The sequence below is a fragment of the Neomonachus schauinslandi genome, chromosome 2 (assembly GCF_002201575.2).
Source record: "Neomonachus schauinslandi chromosome 2, ASM220157v2, whole genome shotgun sequence".
Lineage (NCBI taxonomy): Eukaryota > Metazoa > Chordata > Mammalia > Carnivora > Phocidae > Neomonachus > Neomonachus schauinslandi.
This window is the reverse complement of record NC_058404.1, coordinates 105,356,906-105,378,080: the sequence shown is the minus strand read 5'-3', so window position 1 is coordinate 105,378,080 and position 21,175 is coordinate 105,356,906. Positions and strand designations below refer to the sequence as shown.

At 38.6% G+C, this 21,175-nt stretch overlaps 1 protein-coding gene across 1 annotated transcript in view; it reads right to left on the bottom strand.

Annotated features, from left to right (window-relative positions):
• Nucleotides 1–5,459, bottom strand: part of SEC24D (SEC24 homolog D, COPII coat complex component) — a 99,976-nt gene extending 94,517 nt beyond the window's left edge. Inside the window, exons 1-2 of the mRNA XM_021684463.2 lie at nt 5,230–5,459; nt 2,897–3,055 (exon numbers count right to left, since the gene is read on the bottom strand). Of these exons, the coding sequence (XP_021540138.1) occupies nt 2,897–3,014 (118 nt within the window). The 5' untranslated portion in view covers nt 3,015–3,055; nt 5,230–5,459. The remainder of the gene's footprint in view (nt 1–2,896; nt 3,056–5,229) is intronic.
• Nucleotides 5,460–21,175: the final 15,716 nt, after the last annotated feature.

The window sequence follows — 21,175 nt, the reverse complement described above, 5'->3', positions numbered from 1 at the left end:
CACAGGTGTTAGGAGAACACAAAAGGAAGAAGGGATTTATGATAGGCTTGAGAAAGAACAGTGGTCAGAAAGGCCTACAGGCACAACACTTGAAGTGAATCTAAAGGAGGGGTGTGGAGGTAAACCCTACCCGGAGGACAATATAAAGGCATGGATTGGCCTTCTAGTAGTGTGGAGTGCAAATCAGAGCACAAACCAGCCTCCAGATGACTAATGGCTTAGTACCACTGCTGTAACAGGTATGGTAATGTGGCAGACAAGCTGAAAAAAAGAAAATGGGTAAGTTAATGAAGGTCTAAGGAGCTTAAAATACAATCGGTGGCTGTGGGAAGTCATAAAAGATTTTAAGCAAAAGGAGTCAAAAATTAGATTTGCATGCTATAAAAATCCCTCCGGCACAGAACTGGATGGTTGGAGAAAGGCAGTACTGGAGAGAGAGAGAATGGGTAAGAGATCATTTTAGTAACCCAGGTGAAAGATGAATGGCTTGAACAAGAAGAGTGACAAGAGAATTGAGAGGAGAAAGCAGGTAGGAAAGAGGTTTACAATCATCCCAAAAGAATTTGGGAGGACAGTTGGATTGAAGAAGGTAAAAGGAAGAGACTATTTTTAATAGTGAAAGTTTCTAATTTGGATAACTGAGTGAATGATGATGACGCTGGGTGAGATATGGAATGTCAGGAAAAAACAGATTTCATGAAAAAAATTCTGAATTATTTTGGACATGATGAGTTTAATGTGCCCATGTAAACAGGTGGGCAATTGAAAATATGGGTGTGGAGCTTCGGAGAGATATATGGACTAGAGAAATAGATCTGAGAGACTAGTATGTCATACGAAATGTTACAGCCTAGGGAAAAAAATCTATAGAGAGGAGAAGAGGGGTGACTATAGAACAAAGAAGGAGAAACAGCAATACCTAGGGTCATTGAGAAGGGGTAGGACGCTCCTTAGAAAAAGATGTCCAGAAAGCCATCAAGAAAAATAACAAAAGATAGTGTCACTGGAACCAAAGGAGAAAAGAATTTTGTACAAACAAGAGCCGTAAACAGTGTCAAATTCAAAAGATGACAGGACACTGTCTACTGCATCTAGTAATAGGGCCACTGATGACCTTGGTGGGGGAAGGGTGGATGGGGCCCAAGCTATGGAGCAGAGACTACATTGAGCCATAGAGGGACTGAGAGGCAAGGATGGAGAGTCACTGAGGGAAGTGAGTACTTGCTTAAGAAAGTGGCTGTGAAGAGAGGAAGAGTGAAGAATACCAAAGGTTCTACTTTCGTGTATTTTAGAGTTTGTTGTTTGTTTTCTTGAGAGACTTGGGTATAATTCCTGGAACCCTGAATAAGTCACAGTATACCAGCCAGTCAGTTTCCTTCGCTGCAAAATAGAGCTAATAATCTACTGCACAGCATTGTGTGAAGATTAAATAAGATAATGCACATAAAGCTTTCAGGACCAGTTTTTGATCCACGGGAAGCATTCAAAAAGAACAATGTATAATTTTCATCATATACAAATGCAGAGGGGGAATGAACCACCAGATAGAAACTAGAAAAAGATGGTTCCTCCAAGATCCAGATTTTTAAGTATTGTGGGGAAAAACTGGTTCTGGACAAAAGGAGGATGCTTCATCTGAAGGTTTTTTAAAATCAGGGGCACACTAAATCACAAGGGTGACTTTCCACAGGAAATTCCCAGTCTTCGAGCATCTTCTGCAACAAACTGTGTGTGGTTGCTACAATCCGGCCTCCCTACAGGGCTTTCCTCACCCCTCAGTGACTTTGCACTCCATACATGTCATCCAGCAGAGCCCAGATCCTACACATCTCAGTCAGTTCTCGATAGCCCCAAGAGATACTGATTTATACACAGCCAATTTCCACCAATGATTTGAATTGAATTTCTCAGCATTCTCTCAGAATTCCCAAGAACTGTCTTACACAAATATTTTTAGGAGACCTGGGACCATTAGACCTGAAACAAGCTATTATTAGCCTCACTTCAACCCTGAAACTTGGTCCCTCAGAGCAACCCCTTGATAAAGGAAGGCGGCCTCAGAGTGCGAACAGCCATCAGAGCAATGGTAGTCCCACTCCATTGCTCCTTTTTCTCCCATCTCTGCCTCAAAAGCCAAGATTCCCTTATGACTACTGTATTTTAAAGCAAACAATATTGTTCAATAATGATTTCAAGGCAAGGTCATGTTTTTCTTATTATTATCATGGAGTAATCTTTGGTATATGAATCTAATTGTATTTTTCCAATTTCAAACCTGATTTTTTAATAGGATTGCCAAAATATATACTACATATATATATAATGTACAGTATATATATTTATATACATTTAATTTCGTTTTTTATTACACGTTTAAATAAGCTCACATCACTGAAGTAGTAGCAAGAACAAGTCTAACAGTAAAAAAAAAAAACAAAAAACACTCAGGATGCTTCTTTTTTTTAATCTATATTTAAAAACCAAACTAGTTGTATTCCAAGCAACAACCAAACTGATGACGTAGGTTTCTTTTATAAGAGACTTTTCCAAGTAAGCCTATACTCTCAAACCACAGCATCAGGGCGCCTGGGTGGCTCAGTTGGTTGGGCGACTGCCTTCGGCTCAGGTCATGATCCTGGAGTCCCGGGATCGAGTCCCGCATTGGGCTCCCTGCTCGGCGGGGAGTCTGCTTCTCCCTCTGACCCTCCCCCCTTTCATGTGCTCTCTCTCTCATTCTGTCTCTCAAACAAATAAATAAAAAAAATCTTAAAAAAAAAAAAAAACACAGCATCATATAATGACCATTCAACACTTCCAAAGCTGCTCTTTCAGAATATCTTATGTCTCTGAGCCTGAGAATCAATAATGACATGCAAGTCAAAATAATGCACTTTACCTGGTGGAGAACCTGCATGAGATGGGTCCCCATAGTGTCCATAATGGGGTGGAGTAAGGCCTATTCCAGGCTGGGACTGAGAATAGGGGGGTGTAGCCACATATCCTTGTTGACTCATTATGAAAATACCATTCCAAGGGATAGCTCCACAAAAGGACTCTGCAACAGAAAGAAAAAAAATGCCAACAAGAGAGTTTGAGTTACTTAATGCTATTCAAAATATGAACACTGCTAATAAATATTTATAATGGTTTGAGGATAATATCAGGTGTGTGAGACGTCTTCATATCATACAACATATCATATTATCTTCTACAAAGGCTCTAATCATAGCTCTATGGAACTCAGTAACTCTGAGTTCCATAGGCAAATTCTCAGGCACAAAATCTAAATAACAACTGCCAATCACTTTTTCATTGGACGAATGAACTATTTCCCAGACAGTCTCTCATAATGTATCCACTATTTTTGTGCCTTTGGTTTCCATGGCCCTGTTTCAGCAAAAAGCATGCCAATGGCAATAATCACAAGTCATTCAATTGACTGACCAGCAGAACTGCCAGTAGTCTGCAATCAGATGTTTTAGGGCTTGTGTCATTTCAGTGCTATCCTAATTAGTAATTTTAGTTAGGCAGCTATGATTAAGAGAAATCAATAGTCCAACAAATATAGCAGAAGATAAAGAAGTTGGTAATGGACTTATTTTATGAATCATAAAATGACTAAGCCAGGTTGCAGCCTGCAAAGATTTGAGAGTTTCAGTGGTTTCTCAAAGATGACAGACTCTCTTTCTAATTTAAGTATCACACCTCTAAGAACATATACACATATATTTAAGGAACTAAGGGGAAAAAAACAATTTCATATAGGTTCAGGCACGTGCACACACCTCACAGTACAACATACCCATCTTGATTCTACTCAGAAGCTAAACATCGATTTGTTTTAAATTTATCGTTTTTCCAGGTTTTTCACAAAATAAGACACATTTCATAGAACTATTCTCAAAGAATTTTTATAATTAAAAAAAGCTCTGAATCCTGGTAAAGGAAGCAGATTTTCACTACAAATCTACCATTACTCTGCTGTGTGACATGGAATAAGGTGAAGAACCTCTCTGGGCCTCAGTTCCCTCTTAGAAAATGAAGCTTCTAAAGTCTTTGCAAACATAGAACACTGATCCTACAATTTCTCTCCAGTTTCTTCATGTGGCATAGGAATATTTCTCCTTTTGTTGTTTTATGATGCTACCTTTTAAGGTAAAAGTTCGGTGATACCTGCTAAGACTTGAAATAGATCTATATTCAGGAAATCTCATTCTTCATTTGGTTTCATTTTCCTATTAAACTATAAGTTCCCAAAATTAAGGAAAATATTATAAGATCATTTTCTTCTCCTTGGAAGGAGAGAACTAATGAGAGGAGAGATAGGCAAAAGCCTGCTGGTCCACTTTGTTCCTGACAACACTTTTACCCTCCTCCCACTTTAGCAGAGAGAGACGTGGCAGCCTGAGCTTTGGTCAAGCTCACCCAACCAAGCACATTTAGGAAGTCAGCAGGAGCACACACCTACGTAGCAGCCTGTTGCTGAGTGACGGAGAGGAAAGGCAGGGATGTTCACTCCAAACAGCAGGAAGCAAGCAGTCGGGTCCCTCTGAACTGGTCCTGACAGAAATCTGCTTCCTCACGCAGCCCAGTTTGCCACGTCAAACTTCCTCACACAGCACCAAGTTACAGAAACCTGACTCAGCTTCAAGCGGCGACATGGCACAAAGCCACTTGGCAAGAGCAGGCCTAGGATCAAAATCTGGGGAGCTTCAATCACAGAACAAGCCCCAGGCCACTGTCACTGGACAGCGAGAGCCAAGATGTGCTTCTCACCCTGGACCAAGTTCGGATTTGGGCAAATTGGTTTCGCTATCGGATAGGATGTCCCGAAGCTTGAAGATACAGTTGCCATTTTTACTCTTATTTCCAATACTGCCTTCCTCCAAAGAGGAAATTAAGTTGATACAGAGACAAGAAAACCGCTGGCCGTGCCACTGGAATACTGTGGCCACTGAGGACCCTAACCACGCAGTTCCAGCATCCCAAGACAAAAAGATGGGGGCGGGGCGGCTAAAAACTGCCCACGCCCACCCACCCCACCCCCATTATTAAACTGCACGAAAAGGCTAAAGGAGCAACGTATGAGGTCTCCTCCGCTGCCCTGCCACAGGTGATCATCCAGCCTCTCGCCAACCCCTATCCTAGGCCGGGCACCGCACCCCACTCTGGCTGTGTTTGGGGAGGGGCTGTCCCGCCAGAGCGTAGCCAGGCAGGGTGAGGCATTACCTGGTCTGCTCCCGCACGCCGCTGGACTTCCGAGAGCCTGCGCTCTGCTCCTAGCGCCGGGTGCCCCCGGTGACCCAGCTCCCGCTGCGGCCGCTGCTCCCGCGGCGCCTTTCCCCCGGCCCTGTGTCCCCACAGGCTGGTCTCGCGCACAGAGTTGCAGCCGGGCTGGGAACTGCCACGTCAAACACTCTCCCGGCTGCGCGCCCCCAGCGCCGGGGCTCAGACCAGCTGCCGCGCTCCCGCCGGCGCAAGCGCACAGACCCGACCGGGCGGGGCGGGGCGGGGCCGGGGGCGGGGCCGGGGCCGGAGCGCGGCGAGCGTATTAGCCGCCGGTCCTTCCTTTTTTTTCCCCTCTATTCGCCTCTTCCTGTCTGTTTTGTTTGTATGTTTCACTACAACAGGTCAAAATTTTAACGCTGTTGATAAATCAGAGCAACGTTTTCACGGTGGATCCCCTTAGGAAGGCGTGACTGCTTAATGAGGATTCATTCATTCTTTCATTCAACAGGTTGCGGCTTCAGCTGTTCATTCATTACATATTACTTGAGTAACTGTGATATTTCCAGGTATTGCTTGCCGGTACAGGAAGGTACACGATTCAAGACCCCGAAGAGATTAGAATTTACAGGCGAATCTGGCACTTAAAGGAGAATCTGGCACGTGTACACGAACAATTTGATGACGTATTCGTGCAATGCTCTACAGAGGAAGGAACGCCCAAGGCAGCCTGGCAACGTGTAAAACAGGAAGGAAAAGATGTCCCAACGGAAAAGTATGGGGAGGGATGTCATCATTGAAGCTGACATTGCTAGACTTCTGTGTATTCCTTCTAGGAATGCCTACAGATTGACTGAACCTACTCCAAACAGGGATCGATACATGTATAGAGACCCCGTGTTTAGCTCACTGTATTGTGAGAAACAGCTGAGAAAGGCAACATATGTCACAACTGGAACTTGACTTCTCTTTTCTATCTAGCCCTAAAAACTAGGACCATCTGGCTTGTTTCTCACAATGCCCCATGCCTAGATAGAAAGGCCTTCAACCAACCCTAGGTTTGATATCGCTACCACTTTTGCTCAAACTTACAAAAACAAACCAGATCAGTGTTTTGTTTTCAATATATACTTTCTTCTGAGCCTCCTGGATGGCTCAGTCGGTTAAGTGTCTGCCTTCGGCTCAGGTCATGGTCCCAGGGTCCTGGAATCGAGTTCCCCATCAGGCTCCCTGCTCAGCGGGAAGCCTGCTTCTCCCTCTCCCACTCCCCCCTGCTTGTGTTCCCTCTCTCTCGCTGTCTCTCTCTCTGTCAAATAAATATATAAAATCTTTAAAAATATATACATACATATATATACTTTCTTCTGGGGTACAAGAAGATAAAAATACTTGACAAATCTCTTTACTGACAAAATCCCTGGGCAAAAACTTGCACGGGGATGATGCTACTGCTGAAATTCTACATTAGTTTTGCAGGCATTTTAAGTTATTCCAGCATGGTGAAGACACTAATGGTCCCTTTCCCCCTTCTCCTTTTTTACAATTTTAAGGTGTGACACCCTGCCTACACCCAGCTTCAACCCTGGTCAGATTTGAGAATCCACAATGAAAAATTTGTTTTAAATTTGTTTCTTGTGTTCTCAATATAATGAAAATGTTTGATGGAGTTTAGGAAGCTTTGGTCTGTGTAGAAGCAGCACAGCTTGTAAGAGCAATAAAAAAAAAAGTTGTCATATCACAGTTATGTCACAATGTAGGAGAGAGTAGTCCCTTGGAGATAGGAACATTATGTAATGAGTTGGTTGGCTTGTTGTCTCTATAATACCACTAAGTTTGAGTTTGTAAATTCTTTCTTACCTCTGTTCAGGGATCAGGACAGTTTGTGATTTTAGTTCTAACACAGTGTTGGATTCCTAAATATTTAAAGTTGGAAGGGATTAGAAATATGGATAGCTCAATATTCAGTGAGGACTGAATTCAATTTTATAGATTAAAAAGCCAAATTTCAAAAAATGAAAATAACTTACTAGTCTTTTAGTTGGAAGACATGCCTTCTGATTTTAATTTCAAAGCATTTTTTACCTCATTTTTCTTCCTCTATTACTCTATTCAATGGTTTTGCCTTTCTCTCCTATATCTGCCTTATATTAAAGCTTTCAAATAAATACAATATTGATAGACCATACAGCTCCACCAGTGTTTGGAGTTAGTAATCACAAATTTCTTTTTCTTATGAAATAGACTTCTAGTTTGTCCTGCTTCCCTTCTTGTGACCTTAAGTAACCACCCCTTTAGTGACTAATTTCTGACCTTATTCTTGTGGTAGGATTGCTGAACTTCACCAGACAGGAAGGTTAGCCTGGATTCCCAGTCTTGGTCCGACCTACCCCACTGCCACCTGATGTCAGCCTCTGATGTTCCATGTATAATTAACATGGTCACCCTGGTAACCATATCCTAATTGAAGGTGAGGTCACAGGGAATGTCCATGTGCTGGGGTTCTGTGTTCTTTAGGGTCTTTCTGTTCTAACTTTATTTTTATTATTTTTTATTTTTTTAAGTAATCTCTATGCCCAATGTGGAGCTCAAACTCACAACCCTAAGATTAAGAGTCGCATGCTCCACTGACTGAGCCAGCCAGGCATCCCTCTGTTCTAACTTTGAAAAGAAAAGAAAGAAGAGAATCGGGCGCCTGGGTGGCTCAGTTGTTTAAGCGACTGCCTTCACCTCAGGTCATGATCCTGGAGTCCCAGGATCGAGTCCCGCATCGGGCTCCCTGCTCGGCAGGGAGTCTGCTTCTCCCTCTGACCCTCCCCCCTCTCATGCTCTCTCTCTCTCATTCTCTCTCTCAAATAAATAAATAAAATCTTTAAAAAAAAAAAAAAGAAAGAAGAGAATCAACTGCACAAGACTATATAGAATGAGAATGAACTTCCAGACAATACTCAGGGTTCTTTCTGATATATATGCTTTGGAAGAAAAGAACTATGATGCTCTAAGCATTTATTTTTTAATTTTTTAAAAAGATTGATTTATTTGAGAGAGAGAGAGAGAGAGCAGGGTTGGGGGGAGCAGAGGAAAGGGGAGAGAGAGAGAATCTCAAGGAGACTCCCACTGAGCATGAAGCCCGACTCTGGGCTCTATCCGGTGACCCTGAGATCAAGACCTGAGCCAAAACCAAGAATTGGACACCAAACCAACTAAGCCACCCAGGAACCCCTCTAAGCATTTATGTAACTTAAGTTTGGCTCAAAAGCTACAGTTCAAAGAGGGTTTATATTTAAAAAGTTGAAATAGTCAAGACTTGGATTATGTTAAATATCTGAAAGCACAGTAAATAAGGCCAAATTAAATGGTGGTGGGGAAAAGGGTACATGGTACACCAGGTTGAGTAGCAACCTGTAACAGTAACAATACAGTTCAAGTGTTCAAGAAGGCCCTACACCAAGGTATTTCTGGAATTACTTTTTTCTCTTTTTTTAATAACAGCTTTATTGAGATATAATTAACAATTCATCCATTTAAAGTATACAGTCCAGTGGTTTTTAGTATGTATACAGAGTTGTATAGCCATCATCACAATAAATTTTAGAATATTTCCATCACTCCCCAATAAACTCTGCCCATTAGTAGTCACTCCCCTTTCTCCTGGACTCTCCCATTCCACAGCCCTAGGCAAGCACTGGTCTACTTTTTATCTGTATAGATTTTGTATTCTAGACACCTCATATAAATGGAATCATACAATATGTAATCCTTTGTGACTATCCTTTCACTTAGCATGATGTTTTCAAGGTTCACCCATGATGTAGTATGTATCAGTACTTCTTATTGCCAAATAATATTCCATTGTATGGATATAGTACATTTCATTATCCATTCATCAGTTGATGGGCAGTTAGGTTGCTTCCCCTTTTAGGCTGTTATGAATACTGTTGCCATGAACATTCATGTACAAATTTTTGTTTAGATAGATGTTTTTATTTTTCTTGGGAACTTCAAATAAACAATAGAGTATCAAACAACAACAACAACAACAACAAAAACAATAGTCTGGCTCCAAAGGCTATGCTCTTAGCAATTAGGCAATGTTGCCATTCTGTATGAGATTTTATTTTTAAAATAAAATAGGCAATGTCACCCCCCCCAAAAAGACGACAACAACAAAATAATTAAAATTGAAATCTCTGGTGAGAATGTAACTTACCAAAGCTGATTCCAGAAGAAATTTTTAAAAGTTAAATGTAGAGTTACCATATGATCCAGCAATTTCCTCCTAGCTACAATTACTTTTTTTTTTTTAATATATTGAATATTTTGCTCTGACTGTAGTACATCACTTATGGTTTTGGCCACAGATTGGGCAGTGTAACATCACACACCAGATCAAATTGATTCAGTTTTGAATCCTGACACTATCACTCACTACTAGCTATGTGAATTTTATTTATTTAACAAGTATTTATTAAGCACTCACTATAAGCTGGGTGCTGTACTAGGCACTGTGGACATAAAGTTGGATGAGACACTTCTCTGGCTATTAAGAGTTCATGGAATAGTACGGGGATTGGCAAACTGCAAAATCTGGCCCACCTGCCTGTTTTTGTACAGCCTGCAAGCTGAGAATGGTTTCTATATATTTAGATGGTTGAAAATCAAAAGAAGAATAATATTTCATGACACAAAAATTCTATGAAATTCAAATTTCAATGTCCATAAATAAAGTTTTATTGGAACACAGCCATGCTTTTCATTATCATATCATATCACTACAGCGGCACAGTTGAGTAGTTGTGACATTGGCCACAAGGCTCAAAAAACCTCAAACATATACTACCTGGCCCTTTACCGAAAAAGCTTGCCGACACTTGGTCTGGTAGAACCTACAAGTACAGTACAGTGGATTAGCATTTAATTAGAAGACCAGGTTGCCATGGGAAAATCTAAGAAGAGACATTTGACCCAGACTTGAAAAGTGAGAGAGATATCCCTGGTACAGGGGGCATCTGAACTGAGTCCCTGAGGACAAGAATAAGTTAGGCAAAAAAAGGAGCGAGGGGGCAGCAGGAATAGCAGGAATGGAAGAGGAAAGACAAGGAACCTGGGGCATTCAGATGTGAGGTAGTCCAGTACAGCTCAAAGGTGGGGTTCTAGAGGAGTGAGGACAGGAATGAGATCAGGCAAGCAGCTAAGCTAGCTCCTGGGGTCCCTCAAAGGCACTGGAGAGGCAATGAGAACTTTTAAGCAAAGGAATGAATCAATGATTTTTTTTTTTTTTTTTTTGCCCCAGAAATCAGTCTGGCAGACAGAGATAGGGCTTTGCAGTCAGACCAAGTCATGATTTCTGTTTCTGCCACTTAACAAGCTGTGTGTTCCCTCTTTAACCTTCAGTTATCCTCACCAATAAAAATGGCAGTAATTACAATAAAAATGGCAGTAATTATAATACTAATCACAAAAATTTTGTGGGTATTAAATGAAATAATGCAGGTAGAGTACTTGGTACCGTGTTTGGCACATAATAAAAGCTCAATAATGTTGTTATGGTACCATCATCATAATTATCATTATGAACAGCATTATCTGTGACAATAGAATTAAGGAGATAAAGTCTAAGGATGAAACCCCAGGGAATTCTGCAATAAGTGCACATTCTAAGCTTACTAATCTTGGCTTGCTCGTAAATTTGGGATATGACATTCTTCTCATTGTGATCATGAACACTTAATGATATAAAGTGCTATGGAACAAAGTAAAAGTAGAGCAGGGTAAGGAGGATTGCACTGCTAAGTGGGCGATGGGTTACATTATGTGGGGTAATTAGTGATTGTAGAATTTCCTGGGGTAGTTAGGGTAGGGCCCTGCGGGAACTGGAAGTATGTCATTCAGATAGCTCTCCCTTCATGATTATCTGCTCCAAGAAATGTAAGCGGATGACATCCCTCAGCTGTTATGCATTTCCCGACAGCATTAAAAACATAACCTCATGGGTAAGGGTGGAATTTTCTTTTGAAAGGAGCCAATGTTTCTATTGTTCACCAAAATGAATAGTGTTTCACTGCCCAAGAACTAAGGTGACTTTTTGGACTTTCTCCTTCCTCTTAGATCTAAGAGTTGTTTCTAAACTTAGAGACACAGAGAAGCCTACAAATAGACTGAATGATCTGGGCTTAAGTCTGGAGAGCTCATCCTGACCTCACAAAGGTTCTTTGTTGATGGCAACAGTGAGAGTGGGAGTCTGTTTCCTCTGGAGCCCCTTCAGCCTCCCATGAGCACCTCCCATCTCCACAAACACAAGCCAAGAGCACTTGTTTAGAGGTGAGAAGGGCAGGGTTCTTTCTCACCTTAGATCTGAAGAGTGGAAGAGTCATAAATGACTGAGCATGGTGGCAAGACCCAGTCAGAGTGGAAGAATCTGAGGACTGAGTTCAGAAGCGCATGGAATATCATCACCCTGAGGGGACTTCAGGAACATCTGCATCACCCTGAATGGGGACTAAATTCAGTGAACCGGTGGCTTGTCCCATAATAATTTGGGTTATTTTTTAAAGTGTAACTTCATATTGTAATCACAGGCTTCTAAGATTTGTATATATACGTATATAATTATGTAAGAGAAAGTCATCCAGGGGACATGCCATTCAACCTTGGGGCTGGATCCTGGGCAATGGGAAGCTCCCCATCCCCACCCCCATCCTTGCATGTACGTTCTGCCCACCATTACCACCATGGGATCCATTTTCAAGGATGCAGCCTTGAGAGAGACTGTTGTTGAGCTATCTGGATGGGATATGTGACTAAACCCCATTAAGGCCTCTATATAACCTTTTAAGATTCTGTCAGCCTGTGCGGAGATTACTCATCTAGCGGCTGCTGAAGACAAGCCTCATAAGTAAGTTCCCTTGCTTATTAAAACCACCACCTCCCAATTTGGAGTGGCCACTCTTTCTTCGGTCTCTCCTTGCCCTCTGTGTATTCCGCCAGGAATGAACCAATAACTTACGTGTTTATTTCACTAACAAGTGATATTGCCTCCCAAGAAAACACCTTCTTTTAAGACTAAGGTTTTCAAGGGCGCCTGGGTGGCTCAGCCGTTAAGCGTCTGCCGTCGGCTCAGGTCATGATCCCGGGGTCCTGGGATTGAGCCCCACATGGGACTCCCTGCTCCGTGGGAAGCCTGCTTCTCCCTCTCCCCCTCCCCCTGCTTGTGTTTCCTCTCTCGCTGTCTCTCTCTCTCTCTGTCAAATAAATAAATAAAATCTTAAAAAAAAAAAAAAGACTAAGGTTTTCAAGACTTGTTTATACGTTGAGAGTTTTCTCATCTGGTACAACTGTAGGTTAGAACAATCTGTGTTCTAACTACTAAAAAGAAAACGATATGGGGGTTGTGAATTGCCTCAGAAATTGGGAAAAGTGAATTGATTTTAAATGGTTAAAGATGTTGAATGAATGTCAAAGAAATAATATGATGTCATTATAAATTTGTTCATTATGTTTAACAGACATCATAAAGGAACATAGTAATTACCTATAATCTTTCTTTGGAACTTCTTGCTATCTGCTAAGGATTTATAGGCAACTCTTTTGAGCAATAGTACACTTTACTGAGATTATAGGCAACTCGTTTGAACAATAGTACACTTTACTATGTGAGGAGCGATGAGGGTGGGGAATTGGGTTCAGGTTGGAACAAGTTATATTTGAGATATATATGAGATATCAATTGTTAATAATAGGTATGAATTGGAATATTTCAACCTGAGGTCAGAGAAGTCTGGTCTGGAAATACCGAACGTGGGAATAATCATCTTGAATAAGAAGTCCTGCCTGTAACATTTAACAAATCTAGTTTAGGTTCATGGAATATCTAGTTTTATTTCACATTTAAGTGATGAGATACACACATCTGGAGTTCAGGAAAGAATTGAGTAGTCGGTAAAGAATGCAGCCCTAGGTACACCAAAATTTTAGAGTGATGTCAAAGCAGAGCCAGCTGAGTAGATGCATAAAAGGTGTTCTAAGACAATATCATTTCAGTAAACAAAAGCAAAAGTTGTTTTCTGAAGGCAGCAAATTAGATTTGCTTTGCATTTTTTCGTATTTTTTTGACTTCTTGGCTTTAAAGTGCACTTGTATTTAATTTTTATTAAAAATAAATATTAATATTTGATTAAAATGTCACTATGTGAAGAGTATTTCAAGGTGAAATAAAATGCATATATCTTAGTTTAGATTGAATAAAGGTTTAGGCTTCAATTCAGAGTAAAGTAGGTAGGAAATGAAAGAATTGTTCTAAGTTGAAATAATTCATTTAATGGTTCACTTTTTAACTGGTTATAATTTTAGATATATTATGTGAATATTAGTGATGAAAACAAATTTATATTTTTTTAATATTTTGGGTCTTTTATTTCACATCAGAAAACCAATTTTAATGAATGTTTTCATATAAAAATGCCATTGTTCAGAGAATAAAGTTTTAATTAAATTAATATGTTCTCTGGAATTGAAACACCTAAAGGATGACTTATAAAATAATAAATATTAAATTCATGTTGCCGGCATTGAACTTTAGTTGTAGCACCTGTAAGAATTTTTAACATCTTTATTGACATATAATTGGCATACAACAAGCTGCACATACTTCAAGCGTTCAGTTTGATGTTTTTGACATCTATTCACCCGTGAAATCATCATAATTAACATAACAAATCCACCACCCCTAAAAGCTTCCTTGTACTCCTTTGTAATCACTTCTTCATTCCTCTCCCTACCCTTCCACCCCCGAGAAACTACTGATCTGCTTTCTGTCAAAGATTTGTTTGCATTTTCTAGAATTTTATATAAGTAGAATCATATTGTATGCACTATATTTGGGGGAGGGGGTTGGCTTTCTTAATTATTTTGAGATTCATCTATTTTGTGTGTGTGCCCTGGTAGTTCACTCCTCTTTATTGTTGAGTAGTATATCCATTGAATGGATATATCACAATTTGTTTATTCATCATCAGCTGATGGACTTTGGATTATCCAGTTTGAGGCTTTTACAAATAAAGCTGATATAACCATTTATGTACACAGCTTTGTATGGACATATCCTTTCATTTGTTTCAGATAAATACCTAGGAGTGGAATAGTTGGGTCACATGGTTGATGTATATTTAATTTCTTAAGATATTGCCAGATTCTTTTCCAAAATGGTGTACCATTTCACGTTACCACCAACAGTGAATGAGAATTATAGTTTCTCCATATCCTCTCCAGCACTTGGTATGGTGAGTGTTTTTGATTTTAGAAATTGTCATAGTTGTGTAGTAGTCTTTCAAGGTAGTTTTAATTTGCATTTCCCCAATGGCTAAGGTTGTCAAGCATCTTTTCATGTGTTTATTTGTCATCTATCTGTACATTCTATCTGATAAAGTGTCTGTTCAAATATTTTGCCCATCTTTATTGGGTTGTTTTATTCTTATTACTGAATTTTGGGGATTTCTTCACATATTTCTTCACAAGTCCTTTGTCAGATATGCTATTTGCAAATATTTTTGTTCAGACCATGACTTGACTTTTCCTTCTTTGTGTCTTTTGAAGAGAAGTTCTTAATGTTGATACAATTCAATTTACTAATTTTTCTTTTATAAATCAAGCTTTTAGCATTGTATCTAAGAAATATTTGTCTAACGCAAGATTGCCAAGACATCTCCTATGTTTTCTTCTAGAAGTCTTATAATTTTAGGTTTTTCATTTGTGTTTATGATCCATTAAGAGTTAATTTATGAAGATAGATGCTTCTGGGCCACGAAACAAATCCCAATAAATTTAAAATGATTTATGTCATACAAAATTTGTTCTCTGACCTTAATTGAATTAAATTAGAAACGAATTACAATCTGGGACAATCCCAGATATTTGGAAACTAAATATTATATATCTACATACCCATGGGTCAGTAAGAAATCAAAAGGGAAATTAAAAATTATTTCCAGCTAAAATGAAAACGTGGCATGTCAAACTTTGTGGGATGTAACAAAAGCATTACTTAGGGGGGAAAATCTATAGCACTAAAATGCTACATTACAAAAGAAGAAAGATCATTGCATTAGTGATACCAGTTTTACATCATAAGGTACTAGAAAAAAGGACAAATGAGACCCAAAGTAAACTGCAAAAAGGAAATAATAAAGATCAGAGTAGGGAAACCAGTCAGATAGAAAACAGAAAAATAAGAGATAAAATCAGTGAAAATCCAAAGACAGTTCTTTGAGACAATGAAATTGATAATCCTCTAGCCAGACAGATCAGGAAGGAGAGGGAGATGGAGGGGGAGAGGGATTGAGGGAGAGAGAGAACACAAATTACCATACCAGGAATGAGAGGTAAATCACTACAAATGCTACCAATATTTAAAAAAAAATGAGAGAATATTATGAATGACTTTATGCCAATGAATTTTACAGCTTAAATAGCAAAGTTGACTGAAGAACAAATGGATAACCTGAATAGTCCTACATCTAGTAAATTGAAATTGTAATTTAAAACTTTCTGACAGATATTTTCTAGGCTCAGATGTCCTCATTAGTAAATTCTACCAAATATTTAAGGAAGAAAAAAACCCAATTCTATCAAAATTATTCAAAAAAATTGAAGAAGATGGAATAATTCCCAAATAATTCTACAATGCTAGCATTACCTGATACCAAAACCATATAAAGTCATTAAAAGGGAAAAATATACAAATCAATATTGCTCTAAGTATAGATACAAAGATTAACAAAACTTTAGCAAATCAAATGAAAAAATGTGTAAAAAGGATAATATATTTTGACCAAGTGGGGTTTATTCCAGGAATGCCAGACTTGTTTAGCATTCAAAAATCAATGTACTTCACCATATAAAGAGATTTTTTGAAAAAACATGATTATCTGAGCAAACACAGAAAAAGGCCTGTGACAAAATCCATACTGATTAAAATTCTCAGTGAACTAGGAATAAAAATGAGCTTCTACACCCTAATAATAGACATTTTCAAAAAACCTGCAGCTAACATCATATTTAACGATGAAAAATTGAATTACTTTCTCCAAAGATGAGAAACAATACAAGAATGTTTGCTTGTATTGCCTCTAGTCAACATTGTACTACAGGTTCTAGCCAGGGCAATAAGGCAAAGGGGAAAAAATTCATCTTGTTTGGAAGGAAGAAATAAAAACTTTTATTTGCACACAACATAATAGTTTACGTAAAAAATTCAGTGGATTCCATTAAAAAAAAGCTGTTAGAACAAATAATATATAAATTTAACCAGGTTAAAGGGGCGCTTGGGTGGCTCAGTCCTTAAGCCTCTGCCTTCGGCTCAGGTCATGGTCCAAGGGTCCTGGGATCGAGCCCCACATCAGGCTCCCTGCTCCACGGGAAGCCTGCTTCTCCCTCTCCCACTCCCCCTGCTTGTGTTCCCTCTCTCACTGTGTCTCTCTCTGTCAAATAAATAAATAAAATCTTAAAAAAAAAAGAATACATGATCAATATTTGAAAGTCAATGGTATTTCTATATAGCAACAAATAATTAGAAATTGGAATAGTAATAAATTTTAGTAAAGCAATGCCATTTACATTAGAATCAAAATATGAAAGAGTCCTATACCCAGAAAAGCTCAAGACATTGCAGAGAGAAAGTATAGAAGATTCAAAATTTGTTAATTTACATAAATGAGATATACTGTATTGATAAATTCGAAGGCTTAGTATTTTCAGTTCTTTCCAAACTGATTTATAAATTCCATGCAACTCCAGTCAAGATACCAGCAAGTTTTTTTGAGATAAGGACTAGCTATTCAAAAATAAACATGAAAATACAAAAAAACCTGTATTAGTCAAAACAACTTTGAAAAAGAACAAAGTTGAGAGCCTTATACTACCAGTTTTAAGACTTATTGCAAAGCTACAATAATCAGATCAGTATGATATTAGCATCAAAATCGACAAAAATATTAAAGAAATAGATTGGAGATTTCAGAAATAAATTTAAAAATATACGGTCAATTGATTTTCAACACATGTGCAAAAGAGGACTGACTTTTCTTGTCTTTTCAACAAATGGTGCTGGAACAATTTGATATCCACATGCAAAAAATGAACTTCAGGGGTTCCTGGGTGGCTCAGTCAGTTGAAGTCTACCTTCGGTTCAAGTCGTGATCCCAGGGTCCCGGGATGGAGTCCAGCATCAGGCTTCTTGCTCAGCGGGGAGCCTGCCTCTCCCTCTGCCTGCCACTCCGCCTGCTTGTGCTCTCTCTCTCTGACAAATAAATAAAAAATCTTTAAAAATGAACTTCAATTCCTACCTCTTACCTTATATCATACAAAGGAATTAATTCAAGATAGAACATAGACCTAAATGAAAACCCCAAAGCTTTAAAATCATCAAGATTTTTCTTGTTTTCTTCTGGTGACTTTTAAGTTCCAAGAACAAAAACATGTCCATACAAACTCTCAGACACAGATGCTCCAACAGCTTTATTTGTAAAAACTCAAAACTGAAATTAACCCAGATTTCTATGAACAGGTGAAAAGACAAATAAATTATGGTATATCCATGCCATATGGATGGCATGGATGAATCTCAAAATAATTACTTTCAGTGAGAGAAGCGAAACAAAAAGGAGAACACATAAGTTTCTATTTACATAAATATTGAGAAAATGCAAACTAATCTATAGTAACAGAAAGTAGATCGGTAAGTGCCTGGAAATGGGGCAGGGGGAGAAAGCGGTGAAGGGGCAGGATTACAAAGGGGCAAGAGGATACTTCTGAGAGTGATGGATATGTTAATTATCTTGATTGTGCTAATAGTTTTATAGGTGTATGACCATGTGTATGTATCTCAAATTGCATATTTAAATATGTATAGTTTACTGTATTTAATTATACCTCAATAAAGCTGTTAGATTTTTTTCATTGAATTTATTACTTTTCCTAGAGGCTTGATTATTTTTCTGATATTAAGATTCCCAACCCAGAACATGTTCTGTTATTTGCTTTGCCTTTGGGCCCTTCAGTAAGTTAGTATAGATTTTTTGGGTTTTGTTTTTTTAACATTTAGGTTCTATATTTTCCTGTTTAACTTAATTCTTTACTGTTTTTATGTGTGTTTGCTTTTTTCCATTTGATGTCTGTTTATTGCCAGTAAAGAAAAAGTTAAAGATTTTTAAATATATATTTATCTGAGTAACTGATCTAATTATCAAATTATTTGTTTTTTATTTTATTACTTTAAAACTGCAATTTGGTGGGAGAGATGAACCATGAGAGACTATGGACTCTGAGAAACAAACAGGGTTTTAGAGGGGAGGGGGGTGGGGGGATGGGTTAGCCCGGTGATGGGTATTAAGGAGGGCACGTATTGCATGGAGCACTGGGTGTTATACGAAAACAATGGATCGTGGATCACTACATCGAAAACTAATTATGTATTGTATGGTGACTAACATAACATAATAAAATTAAATAAATAAATAAATAAACAAAAAAACTGCAATTTGGAGTTTTTTTAGATGTACAACTGAATCATCAGCCCTGCATTTTTTTCTATTCCAGTGATGTTATAAATAATCATTTAACTTTTTTTATTGCATTTAGTGGAACTTCCAAAATAATATTGATTAATAAACCTGATGATGAATGTTTCTGTCTGTTTGTGCTCTTAAAGGAAGTGTCTTTAGCATATGTGTTTAGGATGATGTTTTAGGTAAGGATGATAAACATGACAAATATAGATGCACCTGTTCTGGCTTATTTTCCTTTACTACAAAGGTTGGAAAGCTAAAACTACATTTTCCAGAATTCCATGCATTAAAGCTTTTTAAAAATTCTTTGACATTTTCCAAGTTTTCCACAACAAACACATAATTAACTTCCCCAAGTACACATTGCCAGTAAGTGATCAAGCCAAGTAAACATGCACAAGCAGATCTGTCAAAATGCAGTTCTCTTGTTTGCGTCTCACTAGGTTCATTACTATGTTATAATTGCATTATTTGATATCTAAAGTTTATTTGCATTATCTATTTCACCTGGAAGATTTAATAAGGGCAGCGTCACATACATGTTGGTATTTGTCTTTTAGTGACCTTAGGTGTGTGTTCTTTGGCTTTGCTACCTTTAGCCCTGTTCGCTTGTAAAAAACCACATGTGGCTATTAATGTGATCCTTTTTGTTCCTGCTTTGTTACAAAGCAAGCTAGCTACTCATTTGTTGAGGGGACAATTTCAATATTTCAGAAGTTGGTTTTGTCCCTTCCTGCTCTTACCCTTTGGGTATGCCTCTATCAGATGTTAACATGCTATACAAAGGATGTCTCTCTGCTTAACCCAGACTTCACAGAACAATCAAATGTCAGAGTTGGAGGAAGCCTCAGAGATCATTCGAGTCCAGTCCTTTCATTCCCCAGATGTGCAACCTGAGGTTCAGATAGTCAAGCTAACAGTCACATGAATTTGGGAAAGGCGGGACTGGAACCCAGATCTTTTGACCTGCACTCCAGTGCCTTTTCCATGATTGCAAACTCTCTCCATTTTTGCTATACTTTCATTATAAAGCCTATTTTAAGAGTTAAAGCAAACTGAATTATAACTACATTTCAAGAGGATACTTTGAAGCAAACTTTTTATTTAAAAAAGGAATCAGCTCCTAAAATATATGTACATTAAGATGTATGTGTGCATACAGACACATGCTCCCCATCCCCACCTCCATACACAAATCGGAGAGTGGAGGGAGGGAGGGAGGGGAGAAGAAAGTCTTCCATTTATGGCTCACTTTAACCCAACACTGTACACAGTCCTTGATTTCCTGGAATTTGGCTCTTAGCCTCCATCTTTCTAGGCGCTATGCCTTCTTTCCATGGCTTGCATTGACAGTTTCCAAGCCATCCAAAAGAAGGTGTAAATCCACTTTTGTAGCACGATGCATTAACTATAAAAGCCAATTCTTCTGCTTCCAAATTTCAGCTTTAAGATGTCATCTTTACATAAAGCAGGTATGATGTGTCTCTAAATGGGGAGCAGAAGGTAGAAAACCAAAATCTCTTCAGGATGGTCTTGCATCTACTCTCTCAGAGAGATGGGACAGCCTCCTCCCTTTTATTTCTGAAGCTAAGAGATTTCTGTCCTGTTTAAAAGTACACTGGTTCCCCCTTATCTACATTTAGTTTCCACGGTTTCAGTTACCCGCAGTCCCAAAGCAGATGATCCTCCTGCTGACCTATGGCCAGACAATAGCAGCCTAACGCTACATCACAATGTCTGAGTCGTTCACTTCACTTCATCTCATCACGTAGGCATTTTATCATCTCACATCACAGGAGAAGGGTGAGTATAGTTCAGTAAGATATTGTGAGAGAGAGAGAAACCACATTCACACAACTTTTATTACAGTATATTGTTATAATTGTTCTATTTTATTATGATTTATTGTTGTTAATCTCTTGCTGTGCTTAATTTATAAATTAAACTTTATCCTAGGTAGGTATGTATAGGAAAAAAACCCCATAGTTTCTGTAGGGTTCAGTACTCTCTGTGGTTTCAGGCATCAACTGGGGGTCTTGGAACGTGTCCTCTATGGATGAGGGGGGAATACAGTATTACCATTGCCATTTGGTCTCCCATCCCTACTAAACTGACAACACAGCTTCAATGAAACAGAATCTTTTAAACAGAAAAATAAATGGGGAAAAATCTGATTTGTCAGAGATCTCATCACTCTGTCATAAAACTTTTGCTTCATTAAATTTTGATTTTTCTCATTCTCAACATTTGGGACCCGAACTTTTATAATCCTATATTCTTTCCACAAATGCTGGCTGATTTCTCAGGTGGTTTTCACAACTCTTTTATTCTTTTCTAATTCCTAGCTGTCTTGACTCCATTACTTATTTCTTGCCTCCCTCTTTAAGCCCTTT